Genomic DNA, 23,160 nt, shown 5'->3' on the forward strand with positions numbered 1-23,160 from the left:
GGAATTAAGAGCATTCCAACATGAATTCTTTGAGCTAGCCTGAAATGCAAGGGTTTTTCCCAAGAATTTCTTGCTGTGGCATGCTTTTACTGATGGAAACATAAACCGGCAAGTTCTTCATCTATTCTTATTTGAATTATAAAATTCAAAGTGGGAAGAGAGGTGTAGGTTGGAATCAGTCCAAATAAAGCTTTAAAACAAATACAACCAAATTTAAAAAGAACTCTAGACTCGAATGGAAACCAGTGGAGCTTTTGGTAGTAAGGACTAACATGATCATATTTTTTAAGGCTAAAAATCAGGCAGACAGACAGTATTCTGTATCATTCTAAGGCTGTTAAGAGGTTTTTTTTTAATGAGAACCCAGTAATCCAAACTGGATAGAACTGATACACTGAACCAACAATTTAAAAGGCGTTAAATCAAAATATTTTTTGATAGTACGAAGCTTCCATAGTACTGTGTGTCTGTAGAAAAGAGGAGAGTTCCTCTATAAGCATGGTCCATGAACAATATGGAGTAACTTGATGCCAATTTAGGGTTTAGCCCACTCCCTGGACTATTTGCAGAACCCACTGATTGGAGGTTACAAGGAACCATCTTGCATGGAAAAAAATTTAGCTCCCCCCTACCACAAGGTCATCCAGCATGGTCACTTATTGCAGCTATGCTCTCTTAGAGAAGTCAAAAACCCATTCCTTACTTTGATTGCCCTTCCTGGACTCTTAGATCGGCTGATCAGAATCTACTGACCATACCTTCCATCAAAGAATTTTTTTACACTAGAAAAACTAATTTTTCCGTTGTAGCTCCAACTTTATAGAACGCCATGCCACTTCAACTCCGCCTTGAAAATTCACTCGACAAATTCAAGATTAAACTAAAAACGTTTTTATTCCAAGACGCATATCATAACATTTAACTACTTCTTCTCCAACAGCTAGCAAACTAAATATGAACTGCTTTTAAGAAGCGATCCCCTTTCCTGATGTTATATCCTCCCCCTCTCTTCCTCTCTTTTTTTAATTTGGTTTTTAATGATGTAATTATTAACTCTCCCTTCCCCTTTCACCCTCAAGCTCATGTTCGTATTTGTAATTTGTCCATTTAATGTTCACATTTCCCCAGGTGCTCGGTGATGGTCGGTATATTAAAATTAATAAACTTGAACTTCTGGGACCTTTGCTACTTTGGCCTAGAGCAAGGCCCCTGGGACTGTTGGAAAGGTGGGGGCCAGAGAAGCATACTTATGCCTTTGAGAGTAGTATGATTTCCTTTACCACCTAAAAACCTTGGAGAAATGGAGGCTACAGTAGTAGGGTGAGATAGGGACTTCATGGTATCGGTTCTTTTCTTGACAAGGTCTGTGACCTCTTCCACTTTGTTACCAAAAAAGGTTATCTCCCTGGCAAATTACATCCACAAGTTTTCTTGAACTGCCAAGTCTAGATTTGAGACACAGCCAGGTGAGTCTGCGCATGCCAATATCTAATGCAGAAATCCTGGATGGCACATTGATACTCCTGCTTGGCTAATAAAGCATGGAGCTCTGCAACCTTATCTGTGGATAGAGAATTTGCAAATTCCACACATTGTACCAATTTCTGCATATAAATGCTCATGTACAGATGGTAGTACTCTGTATGGGAGACTAGCATAGATGCCTGATAAATCTTTCTCCCAAAAGAAAATAAGATCCTAGCATCCTGTCCCAGAACTCTTCTTTTTTGAGAGGGGATCCAGCTACCATAGAGTTGTGTGTAAGCTGTTGCTTTTAAAATCTGAAAGCTTTCAGGATTCTATACATTTACTCTATAGAGAATCCAACTTCGAAGGAGCTGACTGCACAGAGCGAGGGGTCTCCCAATTCTTCATCTGTGCTTGCCTCAGGATGCTGTGCATTGACACTGTTATGGCCTCTTTAGAAAGAGTACTCATAATCAAGGACGCCTAAAATCTTAGCTCTGGGCTCATTCTTGACTTCCAAATCAAATGGAATTGCCTTGGTCATTTCCCGCACAAAACTGACAAAGGAGAGTTCCTCTGGTGAAAGCTTTCTCCTTTTCAAAGGTGGAGATGGGTCTGATGGTAGACCAAGGGCGCCCACCTCCAAGAACTTCTCTAGTTCCACATCAGACACCCAAGAATGGTCTGAATTAAGACTTATGATAAGGCTTCTACAATGACATCTAAACTCTGAGTCAGAGTACTGAGGAACAAGTCCCATCCAGGACACCAGGGGTTGGAGAGGAGCACTGCCTTTTCCAAGGCAGGTGTTGGCCCCCTTTGACGCACTAGTATTGGTGCATGGGCGATGGACAAGGCATAGGCTTCGAGGATTGGTTGGGCTGAAGCCATAGTTGGCATCACACTGAGCCAAGATCCACTCCAACTCTTCCTGCAGCATGGCCCAGAGCCATTCCTTGGGGGCAGGCTTCAGCAAAAGTATAGGTGATATCAGCTCAGCAAAAAATGTTGGGGCCACTTTCTGTACAAGATGATATGCTTGATAATAAATGTGAAAATCTTATAAATAAATATAAAAAAAATGTTGGGGCAAATTGGAAGGTTGGTCCTGGCAAAGAGACTGGCTCATTGGCACCAACTCCATGGGAGGGTGCTGATACTTCTCAGGTACCAGTGGTACCAATGACCTAGAGCTCCTGGCACCTTGCTTCAAGGGAGATGGATGTTGGTGCTTCTTTGCCTTCACTCGATGCACATCAGGGTTCCTCAGTGTCAATGAAGATGATGTCAAATTCAGAGGAGTCCTGTGTTGGATCTGATGCAAGTCAATCCAGTAGAGCCCTACCAGTGGCCAATGTCAAAGGAGAGACCTCCTCAATGTCTAATGCAGCTCTGCCAACCATAGGTACTGATGTCTCTGATGCCAAAGTTGATAGACTGGACTTTGAAGTGCCAAAAAGTTTCTCATGCTGTGTTTCTACTTTCCTGTGTTCACTTCTGCATTTTAGAACAGAGATAAGCTGTACCTAGTACAGTTCTTAAAATTACTGGGAGTTTTAAGGGACCCTGGAGCACAAACAACTGACCTGGAGCACAAACGATTCAATTTTTAAGTCAAAAATAGGATAAAGTCCTGGTTGGATGCTCAAGGCCTAAGAGGGCCAAAGATGCCATACAGAAAATAAAGAAAACCTACACAGGCAAAAATCTAAGAAATAATAAAGAAAGAAAGGAAAGAAAACAATGAGGAAATGAAGAAAAAAGTCCTAAGAACTACTGAGAAAACATCACAAAAATAGAAAAAAGAAGCACTAAGGACAGCTGACTAAATCTGCACTGCTGTTGGCCCTGCATAAAGAAGACACCTGCACATGCATGGTATGGCACCACCAAAGGCTTTAAGATTTTCATTGAATACTGTGCAGTGTCTATGCCGGGGCTTCATCGGGTGATGTCAACCATATGTGAGATACAATGTCGTAATTGTCCTCAGAGAAACACTGGATTACTTGACTGAAATGGAAGAATTATATCAATTTGAGGAACTGTGTTAAAACCTGAAACAGCACAAAACATGAGCTAAAGATACTCAATGAAGTGCACTATGTATTACTTCCAACATTTCTTCCTTCACTGTTTTCTGGACAATTACTTGATTACCTGTCAACAGATTTGGCTTTTCCATTAAGGAATCATAAGACTTCAATTCTTAGACTGTTGAAATTTTTTTTAAAAATCTTTATTTTTATTAACTTTATTTTATAATAAAATAGTAAGTCCAAAAAGTACAAATTCTCATTAACAAGCTATTCAGGTTAAACCAGGGGTGGGGAACGAAGGTTGCAATCCGGTCAGGTTTTCAAGATTTCCTCAATGAATATTCATGAGATCTATTTGCATGAACTGCCCCCATTGTATGCAAATAGATCTCATGCATATTCAATGGGCAAATCCTAAAAACCTGACTGGATTGCAGCCCTTGTTCCCCAGCCCTGGAAACCATCATAATCAACAATGACAGTGAAATGTCTCTAAGAATTCAATATTCATGGACTCTTACTTCATGTACTTTACTTACTGAAGCTGCATTCACATTACTGTTTTTATGCACATTACTGTGTTTATGCATACATACAGTGGTTTATTAATGCTTGATTTACCTTTCTCAATAACATGTCAGAACAGTTTACAATCAAGGAAAAGAATTCAATTTTTTCAGGTAAAAATCTAACCATGAACCCCATACTATAGCATACTTCACAGTCAAATATAAAGAGATCATAAATACATACCACATCTAACAATCACACACTCAGCCAAGCAACACATTGGTTCACTAACAAATTCCATGCCCACTTTCTGTACAGAAACCTTCCTCCTTTGACCTACATTATTGGCCAACCTATTTGTAATAAATTTATAAACTTGATCTTATGATCTCCATCCTTATATTTTTTTATTTAAAATCTTTATTAGCAAGCACATACAGCATGCCCCGAGTGCCCAAACAAATGACTACATCAAAGCTCCCAAGTACAAACTAAACTAAACTAAACTAAATCTTGGATTTATATACCGCATCATCTCTGCAGATGGAGCTCGACACGGTTTACATGGTTAGGGAAGGAACGGAACTCCAGTGGAATTATATAAGTAAGAGAGGAGAGAGGTTAGGTGTAAGAGTGCCAGGAACGGGACGGGGTTACGTTTTGGAGAAGAGCCAGGTCTTCAGATGATTACGGAATGGTAGAAGTGGGCTCAAATTGCGGAGAGGGGAAGGGAGACTGTTCCAGAGCTGAGCGATTCTGAAAGGGAGGGAAGAGCCAAGTTTACCAACAAGGGAGATGCCTTTTAAGGAGGGGTAGGATAGTTTTAATTTTTGCGTGGATCTAGTGGAGGTTGGATTTGAGGAATTCCAGGATAGAGGGATAAAAGGAGGGAGGATACCATGGAGGATCTTGAAGGTTAGACAGGCACATTTAAAGTGGACCCTGGAAATAACGGGAAGCCAGTGGAGTTTGGATAGGAGCGGTGAGACATGATCAAACTTACTTTTTGAGAAGATAAGTTTGGCCGCGGTGTTCTGTATTAGTTGGAGTCTGTGAAGGCTTTTCTTTGTTACGCTTAGGTAAATGGAATTGCAATAGTCCAATCTGGAAAGGATAATGGATTGTACGAGGACGGCAAAGTGTTTTTGGTGGAAGCAGGACCTCACTTTCCTCAGCATGTGAAGGCTGCAAAAGCATTTTTTTTATCAGGGAGTTGAGGTGGTCATTGAAAGATAATGATGAATCTATGGTGATGCCCAGAACTTTGCTAGAGAACTCCAGCTGTAGAGAGGAACCTGTGGGCAGTGGGATTGAAGTGGGTAATTGATCAAGTTTGGGGCCGAGCCATAGTAGTTTGGTTTTGGACTCATTCAGTTTCATTTGTACAGTGTGAGCCCAGGATTGAAGGTTGGTTATGCAAGAGGAAATGTTAGCTGCGAGATTGGTGAGGTTTGCGTCGGTCTCGATGAGGACCAGGATATCGTCGGCGTAGGTGTAGAGTGTTTCTAGGGGGGATAGGTGGAGAAGGTTCAGGGAGGACATATAAATGTTAAAGAGGATGGGAGATAGGGGGGAGCCTTGTGGGACTCCACAAGTCGGTTTCCATGGGGAGGAGGAGGAACCATGTTTGGTGACGGTGTAAGAGCGAGAGCGTAAGAAGTTCGAAAACCAGTCGAGGACTGTAGAACTGATGCCTATCTCGGAGAGTAGGAAGATTAGAATGTCATGGTGGACAACGTCAAAGGCAGCAGAGAGGTCGAATTGAAGGAGAACGGCAAATTTTTTATGAGAATGAAATTGTTGGATCTTCGAGATAAGGGAGGCCAGGAGGGTTTCAGTACTGAAGTTGGGTCTGAAGCCGTATTGATAGGGTAGGAGGATAGAGAATCTTTCCAGGTAGGCTGAAAGTTGGGAGGAGACGATGGACTCTAGCAATTTGGTTAGGAGCGGAATGTTTGCTATAGGGCGATAATTGGATGGGGAGGAGGGGTCTAGGTCAGCTTTCTTCAATAGGGGGGTCAGTGCAATGCGTCCCATTTCAGGGGAGAAGAGGCCCGATAATAGGGCAGAATTTATGAGTATAGTGAGAGAAGAGATGGCCTGTGCGGGTATTTTCTCAAATAGATAGGATGGGAATGGGTCCAAGGTGCAGTTGCAGGATTTCAGTTTCAGGCAGAGTTTGAGGACCTGAGAATCGGATACTTGCTCAAAGGTGGTCCAGGATCTATTGACTGGGATGGGGGTGGGGACCTTTGCAGTAGGATCGGGGGAGGCGGGCACCAGGGGATTGTAGGAGACTGTAGGAGGGAAGGAGCTTCTCAAGGCGGTGACCTTTCCGTTGAAGAAGTTTGCTAGTTGATCCACTGATGGGGAGGAGGGAAGAATAGAAGGGTTGGTGTTGGGGGTTAAGGAGCGCCAGATGTTGAACAGCATACTATTCTGGTTTTTCGATCTGGAGATCTTGTCACCATAGAAGTCTTTCCTAGCTCTTTTGAGTGTATTGTTGTAAGATTTAATGTTGTCTCTCCAGATTTGTTTATCTGCGGGGGATTTCGATTTTTTCCAGATGCGTTCCAGGGATCAACATTTTTGTTTTAGCGCCCAAAAATAGAGCGTGCCCACCTAATAAGACACAAATGCTACAATCAAACTGAATTCTGCTGTACGCAAACAATAAGCTTTATACCATTTTATGTGTAAATCATCCCCTCAGCATATAAAAAAAACCCAGCCTGCTATAAGGTCCTTTCCCAGTAGTCCTAAAGAACAGGGCCTAACTCCCCCTCTCTTCACTCCCAACAACAATTCAAGAAGGCAATTTGATATTCCTTAGTCCAACCAATGCAAAATATTATCCCAAATTGTAGACTTATAAGGTAAGTCTCGGTGATGCAAAGAGGTGAGTCTCTTCATGTCTACTAACAGTCTGAAGTGGAATATCCAGGCGTCCAATGACAGGGAAACAGCTTGCTTCCAAAATTTAGCAATAACACATTTAGCAGCAGCCAAGCCCAGACGCTTCACTGTTTGTTGGTAGGTCGTACCCCTGGCATTGTGTAATCCCAATAAGCATGTTAGGGGAGTCATAGCAATAGAATTTCTCAACATTTTAGACAGCATCGTTCCCACCTGCAACCAAAAGTGTTTTATTAAAGTACCCCTCTCAATCTTGCAGTGCCAACACCGAATGCCCGTTCCTATTGATTTATATGAGAGGGTTTAGAACCATCTAAATGCTGGATATATCTATACAGTACAGAGAGGGGCCTAGGCATTCTCCCCAGGGTTAGCCACACATTCTCCCAATGTTCCAAAGGCACTGGATTGACTATCAGCCAACCTTAAGAGAATAAAAAATGTCTCAATTGAAGGTAGGAATAATAATCACTCTCCCCTAAGGTCTTGTAAATATTGAAAATCCCCCTGGGCCACGCCTTCCAAGCCCCACCCAGCCCATCTTTTAAAAACTGGATGCTCATAACCTGCCCAAAAAGGTGTTCACACCTTCCCTCCCAAACTACACCTTTTACGAAAGACTCCCCAAAGTCATAATAAATGAGTTATAAAGGGGTGATCTCTATCCTTAATTATATATCTGACTCAATGACTGTTACAATATTTATTTTCAAACATAAGTTTGCATGCATTAGTGTTACATTTGTCCACATATTTGATTCAATTCATTTATTACTGTTCTAGCTCTGTGTTCCCTAGCCAATATATCATTTGGTTCTAACAAACAATAATAAACTAGTTTTTAAGATGCCAGGCACTCCACTGTAGCTCTTCCCATTTTAAAAGAGGGGGGATTGTAGTGGGTACAGCTCCTATCACAATTTAATGTGTGTATCACAGAACTTGATCCAACCTAACTTGTGATGTCGCATAAATTCTCTGTGCTAAAGACCGATACTAGAGCTGCCTTATATCAGATATGAGTAATGACTGTGGCTCTGATGCCACAATATGTTCAGGGATTCATCTAAGAATTAACTTGGAAGAATAAAGGAGACCTATGAGAGAGACTACTGTTTAGGCCAGGGATGTCCAATGTCGGTCCTCGAGGGCCGCAATCCAGTCGGGTTTTCAGGATTTCCCCAATGAATATGCATGAGATCTATTAGCATACAATGAAAGCAGTGCATGCAAATAGATCTCATGCATATTCATTGGGGAAATCCTGAAAACCCGACTGGATTGCAGCCCTTGAGGACTGACATTGGACACCCCTGGTTTAGGCTGTTCCAGCTACTTGGAGTCTCCCCCTTCCCCCCCAATATTCAAAACCATGTAACTGGTTTGGAACGCCTCCTGGACAGTTAAATATGCTATCTCCCATTGAATATTCATAGTTAGCCACTAACTGGCTACACTGCACGACGTAACCGGCTAGGCACGGATATTCAGTGCCACAGCAGCTATGTTTAGCAGGCGTATCTTTAAAAGCTAAGAATGTAACCAGTTAGCACTGAATATGGACATAACCGGTTAAGTTGCTGCAGCCAAAAATAAAACTGGATATTCAATGCTGAGTTCTGGAATTTGAATATCCGGGCTTAACACCTGTGGTGGACAGCAAAAGAAGTGCCTGTCACCAGCTGAATAACAGGCCCTTTTACCCTATTTTTACTACATCCTAAGATGATGTGAACAACATCTATATGACTGGTTTACTATTGTCAACTATGGTCCATGGCCAATCCTTATATACCGTGTTATCCTGATCTGAAAGACATGACTGATAACAACTAGAATATAAAGGCATGCAAAGATCAGCAAATGAGACAAAGAAGAGGGACCCCCACCACCTCAAGGTATTACCTCCTGTAATCAGGTTTACTTCTACTGTTCATTCCATCACCATCATAGTAACATAGGGCCCGATATTCAAAGTCATTTAGCCGGTCACTGACCTGTTGAATTACTTGGTCAGGGCTACTCACTAATATTCAGCAGCACTTAACTGGCTAACTGCCGCTGAATATCGTGGTTAACACTGAACTCAAAGCTGGCTATATTATGGGCGTTTTGGGGGCAGAGTCAGCACTTGATTGCTTAAGGCTGATATGCCCAAATGCATGACCTTGTATTTCTTAGCATTAAATTTTAAATGCCAAATTTCAGACCATTCTTCAAGCTTCAATGGGGTCTTTCTTCATGTTATTCACACTATCCGGGGTGTCTATATTGTAGATTTTGGTATTATCCGCAAAGAGGCAAATCTTACCCAACAGCCCTTCAAGCAATATCGTTTATAAAAATGTTAAAAAGAATAGGCCCAAGAACAGAACCTTGTGGCACACCACTGGTAACATCCCTTTCTTCAGAACAATATCCATTGACCATAACCCTCTGTCGCCTTCTACTCAACCAGTTCCTGACCCAGACTGTCACTTTGGGGCTCATCCTGAGGGCACTTAGTTTATTTATTAGACACCTGTGTGAAACACTGTCAAAGGCTTTGCTAAAATCTAAATACACCACATCTAGCGCACTTCCTCTATACAATTCTCTGGTCACCCAGTCAAAAAAATTAATCAGATTTGTTTGAAAAGACCTACCTCTAGTGAATCCATGTTGCCTCCAGTCCTGCAATCCACCGGATTCCAGAAACTTCACCATTCTCTGTTTTAAAAGCGTTTCCATTAATTTGCTTACCACAGAAGTCAGACTTACTGGCCTATAATTCCCTACTTCTTCCTTACTTCTACTTTTGTGGACAGGGACCACATCCGTCCTTCTCCAGTCCTCCAGTACCACTCCCGACTCTAGAGAAGCATTGAAAAGGTCAGTCATTGGAGCCACTAGAACTACCCTATGTTTCTTCAGCACCCTTGAATCTACACCATCTGGCCCCATCGCTTTATCTTCCTTTATTTTAGCTAGCTCTCAAGAACGCAACCCTCAAAATCAATCAGGGTTTATTTACCACTCCTCCATCCCTATTCGCATTTGTCTTCTTTGCTCCTGCTCCCAGTATTTCAGCTGTGAACACAGAACATAAATATTTGTTACGCAATTCAGCCTTTTCTTTATCAGCTTCTGCATATTTGTCCCCTTCACCTTTGAGTCTCACAATGCCACATTTGCCCTTCTTCCTATCACTGATATATCTAAAAAATGTCTTGTCTCCCCATTTTAGAGAGTCAGCTGTTTTTTCTTCCATTTGTATCTTTGCTTTCCTGACTACTCAACCAGCCTCTCTTAACTTTTCCAGATATTTTTGCCTTCTTCCACTTTCTGTGAACTTTTGTAGCTTATGAAAGCTAGCCTCTTATTCCTTACCTTCTCAGCTACTACTTTTGAGAACCAAAGCGGCCTTCTTTTCCTCTTACTTTTTACTTGCCTCATAAAAAGATCTGTTGCTCTTATAATAATTCCTTTCAGTTTTGCCAAATGTATTTCCACTCCTTCCAGATGTTCCCATCCAGACAATTCCTTGATGTAATCCCCCATCCAAACAAAGTTATTTTTTTAAAAGTCTAGACCCTTTACTTTTGAATGAGCCTTCTTTATACCTGTCTTAATATTAAACTGTGTTCAAGCAAATAGGGTTATCAGAAATCTAATAGTCAATTCATATGATAATATTTGGCTTACATATGCCTACAAATTAATTTACTCATTTAATTCCTCAATCTCTTATTTTTTCTCCCCTTTATTTATCAAAATACTGTTTCATCATACCTTAGGTGGTAAACTAGGAGGAGGGTGTATCATACAATGTCAGCAGTTCTCAATGCATAGGACTTTACATATGTTATCCCAAGTTCGCATTCTGTCCACAGTGAATAATCATCTATACCATATCCTCCATCCCTTCCAGAAAGCCAAAACGCTCTTGAAGAAACCACCCACATAGCCATGCATTCATCTCCAGGATGCGAGCTCCTCTGCCCTGACCTTTACCCTTGACAGGGAGTATGGACGAAAATACCACCTGCTTCACCTTCTCTCCTACAGCCACAAAGTCACTTTTGATACATTTGCAGGGGTGCCAATGTGGATGAGCAGCATTGGATAATAGTCATTAGGTTTGATGAGTCTCAGCAAGCTCTCTGTAACATCTTGGGTTTTGGCACCAGGCAGACAGCATACCTCCTGGGACATCATGTCTGGTCTGCAGATAGAAGCTTCTATACCCCTCAGAAGGGAATCATCAACCACCACTACCTTACATCTATTAGTGGTCAAGGATCCAGTAATTTTTGGGATTTAAAACTTCCTCTCCCTGGGATGTTCTCTGCTCCTCCACTTCCACGGATGCATACTGGCTTATCAGTTCAAGGGCGGGTAGATTCACAGTACCAGTCCTGCAGGGTTCCATAATCTGAGTTCAGCTATCTTCCCTCAGCATAGCCTATTCTTTGCCACTGCTGGAAATCTTTGAAGACTCATGAACCATTTCACTGATTTACCTCTCATTCTCATGGATGTTTCTCAGCCTTGCCACCTCCTCTCTCAGTTCCTTTACTTACTTTATGAGGGATTCAAGCTGAAGACAGCTTGCTCATGGAACCACTCTCTCTGCTTGGGTAACATTTTCTGTCTGCACAGAGACAGAAGTTGTAACCTGAGCAGCAGCTTTGGTGACATACTTTCCCAGCCATACTATGGCTGCAGAAGTACTTACACTTGGAAGAAAAAAAAAGAGCAGAAAAAGTCTGTTCCTGGTTGCCTGAAGAGGTCTGTGCTGGAACCGCTGCTTTTAACATAAATCAATGATCTAGAGATGGAAATAACTAGTTAGATAATTAAATTTGCTGATGACACAAAGTTGTTAAATCGCAGGAGGATTGTGCAAAATTGCAATAGGTCTTTGTAAGTCTTGGCGTCAAAATGGCAGATGATGTTTAATGTGAACAAGTGCAAAGTGATGCATGTGGGAAAGAGGAATCTGAACTATAGCTATGTGATGCTGGGTTCTGTGTTAGGAGTCACTGCTCAGGAAAAGGATCTAGGTATAATTGTTGAAGATGCGTTGAAACCTTTAGCTCCATGTGCGGCAGCAGCTAAGAAAGCAAATAGTGTTTGGATTTATCAGAAAAAGAATGGAAAACAAAGATGAAAATGTTATAATGCCTTTGTAGGTCCGTGAGAAGCACTGTCCACTGGGGCTGATCCAGACTCACTCCCTGCACCAGACTAGAAGACTGTAGCCACCAACGGAGGCTGCGTTGAACTAACCTCTGAAGAACGGGAGAGTCCAGATTGTACAACTAAGGTGACCACCGCTGAAGCAGAGCAGACTGAAGCGGCCGCAGGGGGGTTGCAATTGACCCCAAGACCTGGAAAAATCCTGCGCCCGAGGATACCGGGAAGCCATCAGAAGGTGAATTTGTGACTGCAACTTGTTCACTCGGGCCTCTGGGAAGAAGACCTTCTCCAAGCCAGTGTCGAAAAGAACCCAGAGGATATGCCAGGCGCTGAGACAAGGGTCAACTGGCTCGTGGACAGGTTGACCACCAATCCAAGCAACCGCAGAAACTTCACAACTCGAGCCATAACCCAGAACTTTCCAGACAAGACTTTGCCCGGATCAACCAGTCGTCCAGATAGGGATGAACAAGAATGCCCTCTTTGCGCAAGGCCGCTGCCACAACCACCATAATCTTGGTGAATGTCCTAGGAGCCATGGCCAGACCAAAAGGAAGCGTACAAAACTGATGGTGCTGTCCCAAGATCGCAAAGCAAAGGAACCTCTGATGGAAGGCATGAATCGGAACATGCAAGTAGGCCTCCGTCAGATCGAAAGAAGTCAGGAATTCCCCCGGCTGAACCGCCAGGCAGACAGATCTAAGGGTCTCCATATGAAAAGACAGAACCTGGAGCGCACTGTTGACTCCCTTCAGATCCAAGATGGGCCGAAAACATCCCTCTTTCTTGGGCACATAAATAGAATACCTGCCTGTGCAAAACTCCTGAGGTGGCACTGGAACTACCACTTTGAGGTCTAGCAACCTTTGTAGCATCTGACTAAAAGCCCGCTTCTTCCATGCCGCCTGACAAGTTTCAAGTTTATTAAATTTTTACTATACTGACCATCAACGAGTATCTAGCCGGTTTACAAGTTAAAAATAGTACAATAATAATATAATTAAAAAGAATAAAGAAAAGGGGATTGTGAACATTTAGACATTAACTAGACATATTGGAGAGTGAAGGCAGGGAATAATGAGATAGAAGGGAAAAAAAAAAAAAATACATTATGCAAAAAAAAAAAAAGATAGAAAGTGATCTGCAAGGGTTGGGAAAACTCCAGAGCAAAACCACCTCCAGAATCCACTGACAAGTCGTGATCTTGGCCCAGCCTTGGTACAACTCCCACAACCGGGTGCCCACTGGCACCAGGGGAAGAGCCCGCAGGAGTCATTGGGCGAGGTGGGTGGCGAAGAGCCTGGCAGAAAAATCACACCCATGATTAGGCTCCCGAAAGGACAGCATGTGCTAAAAGAAAGGGCCCCAGGGAGAGCCGAAGGAAAGGAATCACACAAACGCTCCCGAGCAACGCCACCCTCCAATACAGGGGGAAAGTCATCTGAGGCTGCAGAAAACATGGAGGAGCTTCCCTCCAAACACAGTGCAAAACCCGCCGAAAAAACTCCCCCGAGGCCTGCAGGGGCAAAGAGGTCTGAACCGCCCCAGCTGCTACAGCAGGCAAGCCGGCAGCAGCAGTAGTAAGGAAAACCTTATTTCCCTGAACATTGGCGGCTAGTGAAGGATTTTTTTTTTAACTGAACAGGCTCCACTGGATCTCTAAGCCATATATATGCCTTGCTGGTATCGGTGGCAAGGCTTACAGCTAAGGCACCTCTACAGAAAAAATTGGGGGGGAGGTGGAGAAAATGAGGGCAGGGACACAACCCGTCGAGTGTGACATCGTGGAGCTTGGACGGACCCCTGAAAGCGTCTGGCACCAGAGACGGGGACCAGAAGGCCACTACAAAAATTCCAATATCCCTACATTAAACCAAGGAAGACTGCGACAGCTTATCACCACCTGCTGGAGACTGAGAGCAGACTGAGTGTATTGTGGACTGCGTAGCCCACTTTACTACAGTCAAAAGTTTATGTTTCAGTCTCCACCTGCTGGTCATGGTGAGCTATTACCAATCAGTGATCTGTGCCTGTCTGGAGAGATGCTGAAGAATATAGTACATATCTCCAAGCCTGGGCCCATCCAAAAAGACATCATAGGAGCCAGCTCTGTGGGTGCTATAGGTGCTTGAGCACCCCCAAAATTGGAGAAAATGCCTTCACTTTGTCCAAGTATGGGTAGTGTACGATGGGTTCAGTACCCCAGTCATTGTAAAAAACTGGCCCCTATGGACAGCATAAATCTAACTCAGCAAAACTTCCATATGAAAATACTATCAAGAGGTTGTATAAGATAGAATGCACATTTTTTTTTATTCACCAAATACTACAAAGATGTTGGTCATAACTTTTCCTGCGTCCCAAGTTTGAATGAATTCGGTCCATCTGGGGAAGATAAAGTAGCATATTTTGAGCATTTAGATTACTAAAATTTAACAGAATACTCACAGCTTCTTCAGTGTAGTTGCTGCCATCATAATAGATATAATTGTTGGTATGGTTGCATTTGTTCCTCCAATGTCTCTGAAAATATATTTAAAAAAAAAGCTGTAAAAGATTTTGAAAATGTGTGCAATAAGAAAATAATTTTTTATGACAACAAATTATAAGACTGTTTGCCAGTTACCAAATAAACCTTATTCAGAAGCGATGACTGTGTCATTTATTTCATTTTACTGCCTACTCACTAGAGCAGTGTGTCACAAACTTTTTAAGCTGCTGGCACACTAATCTCGGAGCTGCGGCTGGAGGACACCAGGAAATGCACACGTTCTCCAGCCACGGCCCTAAGCCTCCTATTTCTGCCAGTGCTGCAGAAGGAGAGGTGAGGAGAAGGAGCAGAGGTGCCGGCTATCTGACTACAGGACAAGCCTCTCACCGCAAGAGGCATGTCCTGTAAGCAGTCAGCTGACGCCTCGCCGGCATCTCAGGGCACACCTGGAATCCTCTGAGGCACACTAGTGTGCCACAGCACATAGTTTGCGATACACTGCACTAGATGCATAAACAATTTCATTTAGGGAACTAAAGATATATTCTAAAACTTTTGATAAGATCAGATAGAACCAATAACCAAATAATTTATGCTCCTAACCTGAGAATTATGCTCCTAAACTGAACTCTGAAACTTTTACTAGGGCCGATTGCCTAAATTTATCCTCATCAGAAGGATTGGTCATTTCTAGGGGGGCAGGATGTTGAGTCATAAAGGTAATGAGATCATGGTCGGAGAGGGGATGAGTTGAGGTAGAGAAGTTGGTAATGGAGCAGTTGGAGAAGAGGACAAGATCAAGGCAATGGCCTTTTGGTGTGTAGGAGTACTGGAGCACAGCTGGAGATTGAAAGAGGATATGAGAGCAAGGAACTTTGAGGTATAGGAGTTGGCAGTGTTCTCAGTATGAATGTTGAAATCACCAAGGATGATGGAAGGCAACAAAGGTATGAGGAAGACGGAGCACCATGAGTCAAGGTTGGTGAGAAAGGAAGCAAGGGATTTCTCAAGGGGTCAATAAATGACCGCTATTCGGAGAGGTAGGGGGGCAACTAGATGGACTGAGTGGACCTCAAAGAAGCATTGAGACTGGGGTAGAAGAAGGGGTTGAAAACTACAAGAGGGGGAGAGTAATAGCCCAACTCTGCCTCTACGGCCAACTGGGTGAGGCATATGGGAGAAGCGATAACCACCATGACACAGGGCAGCTACTGAAGCAGAGTCATCAGGACAAAGCCAGGTTTCAGTTAGTGCAAGCAGGAGGAAAGAATGAGAAATAAAGAGGTCATGGACATAAGTGGTCTTGTTGGAGATAGAGGAGGCATTCCGGAGGGCACATGAGAAAGGTAGAGAAGGAGAGAAGAGGAACAGAAGTAAGATTGGAGATGTTGCTGTGTGATCTGTTTGAGTAGGGTGAGAGTTGATTAGGAGGGCCAGGATTGGGGTTGATGTCCCCAGAAGTGAGCAGAAGGAGGAGTAAGAGAGTGTGGAGCAGGTGCGGCGAAGGAGACATAGGTAAGATGTGGTCATACAAAATGAGAAAGGTTGAATGAGGGAGAGAACTATTGGAATTTTAGAGCTGTGAATACGGTGGGTGAAAGAAGGGATCATGAGGTAGTGAATTTATGAAGTGGACCATGTGGATTTGAGGAATTCAGTGGTTTGGGGCAGAAGGGGAGGCTGGGTAAGGTTAGGAACAAGAGAAGGCAAAGTGGAGCCATATGCTAGGAAGGCAAAGATAGCTGGGGAGAGGAAGATCAGGTAGATTAAGGATTATTCTGGAGAAAAAGACAGGTAGGGAGGGTGGTTGTGCTAGAGAGCTTATTTGACTTAAGAGTAATAAAGAGAGAAAATGCGATTTATGTAAATAATATTATGTTATTGTGGTTCCCTGTTCAAGGTGGGAGAGGTAGTAGAGGGATAAAGTGACCTACTGGGGTTTGATATCACAACCCTTGGGTATTTTCCAGATAAATACCAAAGCCTTACATATTAGTTGCTGGAAAAAATACTTTTGGGATGAAAACTGGAATGGCTATGAATAGATAAACAATTTGGGCAAAACTGTCATTTTAAGTGCTTAGATATGGCCAATCTATGAGATGAGCATCTCATCTATTCAGCTCTATGAGTAATTCTTTCAATTTGGGAGAAAATTTTGCTTTACATAGAGAATGAACTGAATTAGTTACAAAGTTCTTCATAACTTATCCCCACATATACCAATTGCCACATTGTTGCAGCATTACCTGGACACTACATTCCTCTGGTGTTCTTAAGAACATAAGAATAGCCTTACTGGGTCAGACCAATGGTCCATCAAGCCCAGTAGCCCATTCTCACTGTGGCCAATCCAGGTAACTACTTTTATCATTTAAAACCCTCTCTACAAATGAACCACAATTCATTGATAAGTTACTCATCCCTTACAGTTCTTCACGTTCACTTTGGTCTATAAATCAAAAGCTCCTAACAGTCCCCTCTTTGAAAATTATTGGGACACGACGACACGATATATTCTCAGTGATGGCACAACATCTAAGAGAGGAAACCAATTTGGCCCGCTTTAAAAGTAATTTAAAAAGCTTCTTTTTTAAAGATGCTTTTAACCGTTAAAATACGTTTGGTTCTTATACAAAATTCCTTTTCTAATTGCACCTTTTTTTTTCTTCTTTCTCTTTCTAGATTTTATATCATCGCTTATTCTGTTCTTTCAAATTTTGAATGTAATTCTTGTTTTTAGTTTGAATGTAATCTGCCTTGAACCGCAAGGTAATGGCGGAACAGAAATCACTAATGTAATGTAATGTAATGTATATTAAATGGCCAGAAAACAAAAGTAAAAAAAAGAATGTTATTTTTAATGTGGTACCCATGGTTATAAAGATTAATAAATAGAAATAGAAAATGGAATTAACATAGAAACATAAAGGCTGATAAAGGCCAAATGGCCTATCCAGTTTGCCCACCCACAGCATCCAGTATCACCTCCTCCCACTAAGAGATCCTTTGTCTTCACCACCTCTACCAGGAGACTATTCCACACATCTACTACCCTTTTGGTAAAAAAGTATTTCCTTAGATTACTGCTGAGTATATCACCTCTTAATTTCATCCTATGCCATCTTATTCCTTTCAAATGAAAGAGATTTGCCGAAGTATACAGTATATATTCACTGGACTAATTTTAATACACTTTTGACCAACTGTCAGAGACCAAAACCTTCTTTCTCAGGTTAGTTGACCTAGGGAAAGAGGTGTTGGCTTCTGAGAGCTAATTGAAAAATGTCCTTTCAAATTTATATTTGTAATTCTTAATTTGTAATGTACAGTGTGCATAATACCATCAGGGTAATGTAACACAAAATTTTTGTTCACATTAACTCAGTCCTTAGAGGGAGCACTGATAGGCACACAGGTGCCTATGTTTGATTTTATAAAACAGGCTTCCTGTTTTAAGAGTCAGGGTTGTTCAACCATCCCAGGTCAAAAACAAACCCACACTTGAAAATGCACCCCCCCCCCTAAATGTAAACAATTTCCTATACATATCACCATTGTACTCACAGGATAGCCAGGAGGATTAAACAATGAATTACTTTATGAGCATTTTTTTAAACTAATTCTTAAGTCTTGAAAGTCAGAGAAATGAACAGACTACTGAAGCCTTCCAGTAAAGGAAATTTGTGACACTGAAGAAAGGAAGACATTACAAAGTAGAGGGGGAAAAAACAATGAGTTGCTTTGGAAAGTAAATCTTCAGTACTTACAGATACTCTAATGACATTTTTAAAAGTGAATTGTCTTTGAAGGCTACCAATGGATTATGGCCCAAATACCTGAAAGCCGCAAAAATATTTAATGGACATTTACAACCCACATATAAGTAATATTTCTAAGCAACTAGCTAGATAATATCAGACATAAGATACAAGTCAAAAGTCATAAAGTACTTTTTTTTTTTTTTAATATTTTATTTATAAATTTTTCATTCTTACAATATTTTAATTGTACATATAAACTTCGAATAATACATGAAAAATTGTGATTACAAATAATTCATTTATCACATAACATATATCCCTCCCATTTTTCCAATACTTAAATCCATATAATATACATTCCCTTCCATGTTAGATCTGTCTCTAGCTGCAAGGAAAGGGGTAATAATTTCCAAAGAACTGACCCAGTGACAAAAATCATACATGTTCTTTGCACCACTTTTATGCAACATACTCAATGGCATTATGAGAAGCCCCTGCTGTGATTATCTCAAGGGTCACTTTATTATACAAGGTTATAATGTTGCATGTAAATAGCCTGGTGCATTACTGTGCTATGCTTTAAAAATCAACTATATTAATATAACAAGATGCAGTTAAAGAAGCACACAAGATGTAACAATAATTAGTAAACAAGACTGAGAATATTATAATGCCTCTATATCGTTCTTCATCTGGACAATTGTGTTCAGTTATGGTCACCTTATCTCATAAAAGATATAGCAGGATTAGAAAAGATTCAAAGAAAAGCAACCAAAATAATAAAAGGGATGGAATGTCTCTTGTATGAGGATAAGAGTAAAGAGGTTGGGGCTCTTCAGCTTGGAAAAGAGAGAGCTGAGGGAGGATATGAATGAGGTCAATAAAATCCTGAGTAATGTACAGGTAATGAACAGGTAAAAGTGAATGAGTTTTTATCTCATTCAAAAATTACATGAGGGACACTCAATGAAGTTACATGGAAATATGTTTAAAACAAATAGGAAGAAATATTTTTTTCATTTAAAAAATAGTTAAGCTCTGGAACTCATTGTAAGAGCATATGGTAACAGTGGTTAGCACAAGTTCCTGGAGGAAAAGTCCAAAGTCTGCTATTGAGGCAAACATGGGGGAAGCCACTGTTTGCCCTGGAATTGGTAGTATGTAGAGAATGACATGGGGACAAATTTTTCCCCATCCCCGCAGGAACTCAATTTCCCCATCATGTCCTCGTGAGTTTTGTTGCTCTCTCTGTCCCATTCCTGTAAGCTCTGCCTTAACCGCATAAACCTTGAACACTTAAGAACATAACATAAGAATAGCCTTACTGGGTCAGACCAACGGTCCATGAAGCCCAGTAGCCCGTTCTCACAGTGGCCAATCCAGATCACTAGTACCTGGCCAAAACCCAAGGAGTAGCAATATTCCATGCTACCGATTCAGGGCAAGCAGTGGTTTCCCCAATGTCTTTCTCAATAACAGACTATGGACTTTTCCTCCAGGAACTTGTCCAAACCTTTCTTAAAACTAGCTACGCTATCCGCTCTTACCACAATCTCTGGCAATGCTTTCCAGAGCTTAACTATTCTCTGAGTGAAAAAAAATTTCCTCCTATTGGTTTTAAAAGTATTTTCCTGCAAATTCATTGAGTATTCCTGTCTTTATAATTTTTGATGGAGTGAAAAATCGATCCACTTGCACCCATTCTATTCCACTCAGGATTTGGTAGACTTCAATCATATCTCCCCTCAGTCATCTTTTTTCCAAGCTGAAAGCCCTAACTGTTTTAGCCTTTCCTCATGTGAGGAGTTCCATCCCCTTTATCATCTTGGTTGCTCTTCTTTAAACCTTTTCTAGCGCCACTATATCTTTCTTGAGAAAAGGAGACCAGAATTGAAAGCAATACTCCAGATGAGGTCGCACCATGGAGCATTACAGGGGCATTATAACATTCTTAGTCTTGTTAACCATCCCTTTTTTAATAATTCCTAGGATCCTGTTTGCTTTTTTGGCCTCCGTCACACATTGGGTGGAAGGTTTTATCATATTGTCTACGGTGATACCCAGATCCTTTTCTTGGGCGCTAATCCCCAAGGTGGACCCTTGTATCTGGTAACTGTGATTCGGGTTATTCCCTCCAATGTGCATCACTTTGCATTTGTACACATTAAATTTCATCTGCCACTTATGATTTTAAAGTGTTTTGAGGTTTGTGCAGATGAGACAGAGCTTGCAGGAATTGGGCTGGGACATGAAAAGAATTCACTGGGATGGGAAAATGAGTTCCCACAGGGATGGGGAAAATTTGTCCTCGTGTCATTCTCTAGTAGCATGAAATATTGCTACTCCTTGGGTTTCTGCCAGGTACTTGTGATCTGGATTGACCAGTGTTGGAAACAGATATTAGGCTAGATAGACCACTGGTCTGACCCCGTATGGCTATTCTTAAGCGTAGCTAAACATACAGTCACATGTCTGTACTGGGCAGGTTTTATAAAAATCTCTCTCTCTCAATACAAACAGAGGTATAGATATAGATGTGCGTATCTTTTTCTCCTTTTAAAGTACGATCTCAGAAACCATGATTGAGACATTTAGCCAAGTATCATCAAAAATCAATTCCAATTATCTCTCATGGGTCTTTAAAAAAACTCCCTTTTTCATCATTTAGAATTCACTCATAATTGCTTATGCTTGATTTATTCTTGTTATCCACCACTTTGCATGCCTTCAAAAAAGCGGTAAATACAAATTCATTGTGCTAGAGGCTCCATTAAATACATTTTTGGATCATTTTTATTCAGATTTGTCAACATTAACTTCTATATAAATTTGTGCATATCAAATATTTTTTTCTAACTTTTTTTTTTAAAGAAAAGTTGATTACAAAAAAATAAAAAGAAACAGCACTTAACTTATAACCGATGGTAGCCAGAATTTTCACCTTGTTATATTGGCTTCCTCGGGGGTATATTTTTCATCATGCAGTTCCAATATATATAACCAGCAAAATTCTAGAAAAAAATAAATGAAGTTAGTGTCTTATGTTATCAAAATTATGGCCCTCTTTTACTAAACCGTAGTAGAGGTTTCTACCTTGGCCCAGAGCACTAAATATTCCGATGCTCATAAGAATCCTATGAGCATAAGAGCAGCATCAGATCATTCAGCGATCCGGGCCGTGGTAGAAACCTCTACTGTGGTTTAGTAAAAGTGGGTAAGGATATATTTTTATAAAATAATTCACAGTTCAGATACTGGTTCATTTGATCTTTTTAATGCTCAGAAAATGGTATCTAAAATCAAAAAGATGCCACCACCATTTAAAATTCCCCCTTCAATGATATCAAAGTCACATATTCTTGCTATTATAAACATATAGGGCCCCTTTTATCAAGCTGCGCTAGAGATTTTTAGCTCGAACCAGCACGGTAAAAGTTCCAACGCTAGTAGAATTCCTCTGAGCATCAGATCACTTACCTTGCCAGCCCCTCTAGCACAGCTTGATAAAAGAAGGGGGATAATGAAAGTTTTTCTATTAGCTTATGATGAAAAACCATTTTCCAAAAAAATATATTCCATAAATACACCCCTGAGGAAGTCAATATATCATAGTGAAATGGTGGTCCCATCTGTTTCAAATTAAGTGCTGTTTCTTTTCGTTAAAAAAATATTTTGTGTTTTAAATCTTTATTCATTTTTTGTGTTACAACAAGTGTTACAAATAAACTCAATAGAAACTTAAATACACACTTGACTAACTCATATATTAATATCAAGTATAACATTAATATAATAATCCCCTGTCCCACCCTCCTTCCCAACCAATAATACATAAATCAATTTTATTGTACATTTTTTAAATATTAATTTAGTATGTAATAATCAAAATTGAAAAACCCACCCCATTTCCCTCTTAACAATTATCTTATCATGGGAAAAGTTCATTAGAGAAATCATGTTAACGGTCTTCAGATGTTTCCAGTGTTATTTATGGGAAAAATTATCCTTCTTTACAAAAATCGGTTAATGGTCCCCATATTTTTTTAAATTTATTCATGTATCCTTTGTGTGTTGCAATAGCGAGTTCCATTTTATATATGTGGCATACCGAATTCCACCAGAACATATAGTTCAATCTATCATGTTGTTTCCAATTGAATGTAATTTGTTGTATTGCAATTCCAGTTAAAATAAATAAAAGTTTGTTATTACTGGATGAAATTTGGCTTTTTGCTCTCATAGTTGTTCCAAATAATATAGTATCATATGTCAAGGCTACTGGATTTTCTAACATTCTGTTAATTTGGGGCCAAATTGATTTCCAGAATGATAGGATAAATGGACAAAAGAATAAAAGATGATCTAATGTCCCAATTTCAATATGACAGTGCCAGCATCTATTAGATCTTGAACTATCTATTTTTTGTAAACGAGTAGGGGTCCAAAAAGCTCTATGAAGAAGAAAAAACCAAGTTTGTCTCATAGATGCTGACACCGTACATTTTAGCCTCCAAGACCAAAGTCGTGGCCATTGAGATGCACTAATTTGGTGTTTTATCTCAATGCTCCAAATGTCTCTAAGACCATTTTTTGGTTTTTTATTTATATATCCGGATATTAATTTATACCACTGTGCGGCTTTGTGACCTATTGAGTCCATCTGGAAACATAAGAATTCCAAACTGTGATATTTAGCGAGATCTTTCCATTCAGGGAACCCTTTCTGAATAGATTGCTTCAATTGCAACCATTTAAAATATTGTGTTTTATTGAGACCAAATTTTTGTTGCAA

At 40.7% G+C, this 23,160-nt stretch overlaps 1 protein-coding gene across 8 annotated transcripts in view; it reads right to left on the bottom strand.

Annotated features, from left to right (window-relative positions):
* The window catches only part of LOC117347653 (leucine-rich repeat-containing protein 37A-like), a 97,395-nt gene that overhangs the window by 50,262 nt on the left and 23,973 nt on the right, over positions 1 to 23,160 (bottom strand). For 5 of the 8 annotated variants that reach the window (XM_033918853.1, XM_033918855.1, XM_033918851.1 and 2 more), the window contains 2 exons: positions 18,375 to 18,443; positions 14,562 to 14,636 (listed from right to left, as the gene is read on the bottom strand). In XM_033918853.1, the coding sequence (XP_033774744.1) occupies positions 14,562 to 14,636; positions 18,375 to 18,443 (144 nt within the window). Of the gene's footprint in view, positions 1 to 14,561; positions 14,637 to 18,374; positions 18,444 to 21,309; positions 21,380 to 23,160 lie in introns of all 8 variants that reach the window. The other 3 variants (XM_033918854.1, XM_033918852.1, XM_033918857.1) reach the window with 2 other exon arrangements.

Source organism: Geotrypetes seraphini, chromosome 13 (genome assembly GCF_902459505.1).
Source record: "Geotrypetes seraphini chromosome 13, aGeoSer1.1, whole genome shotgun sequence".
Lineage (NCBI taxonomy): Eukaryota > Metazoa > Chordata > Amphibia > Gymnophiona > Dermophiidae > Geotrypetes > Geotrypetes seraphini.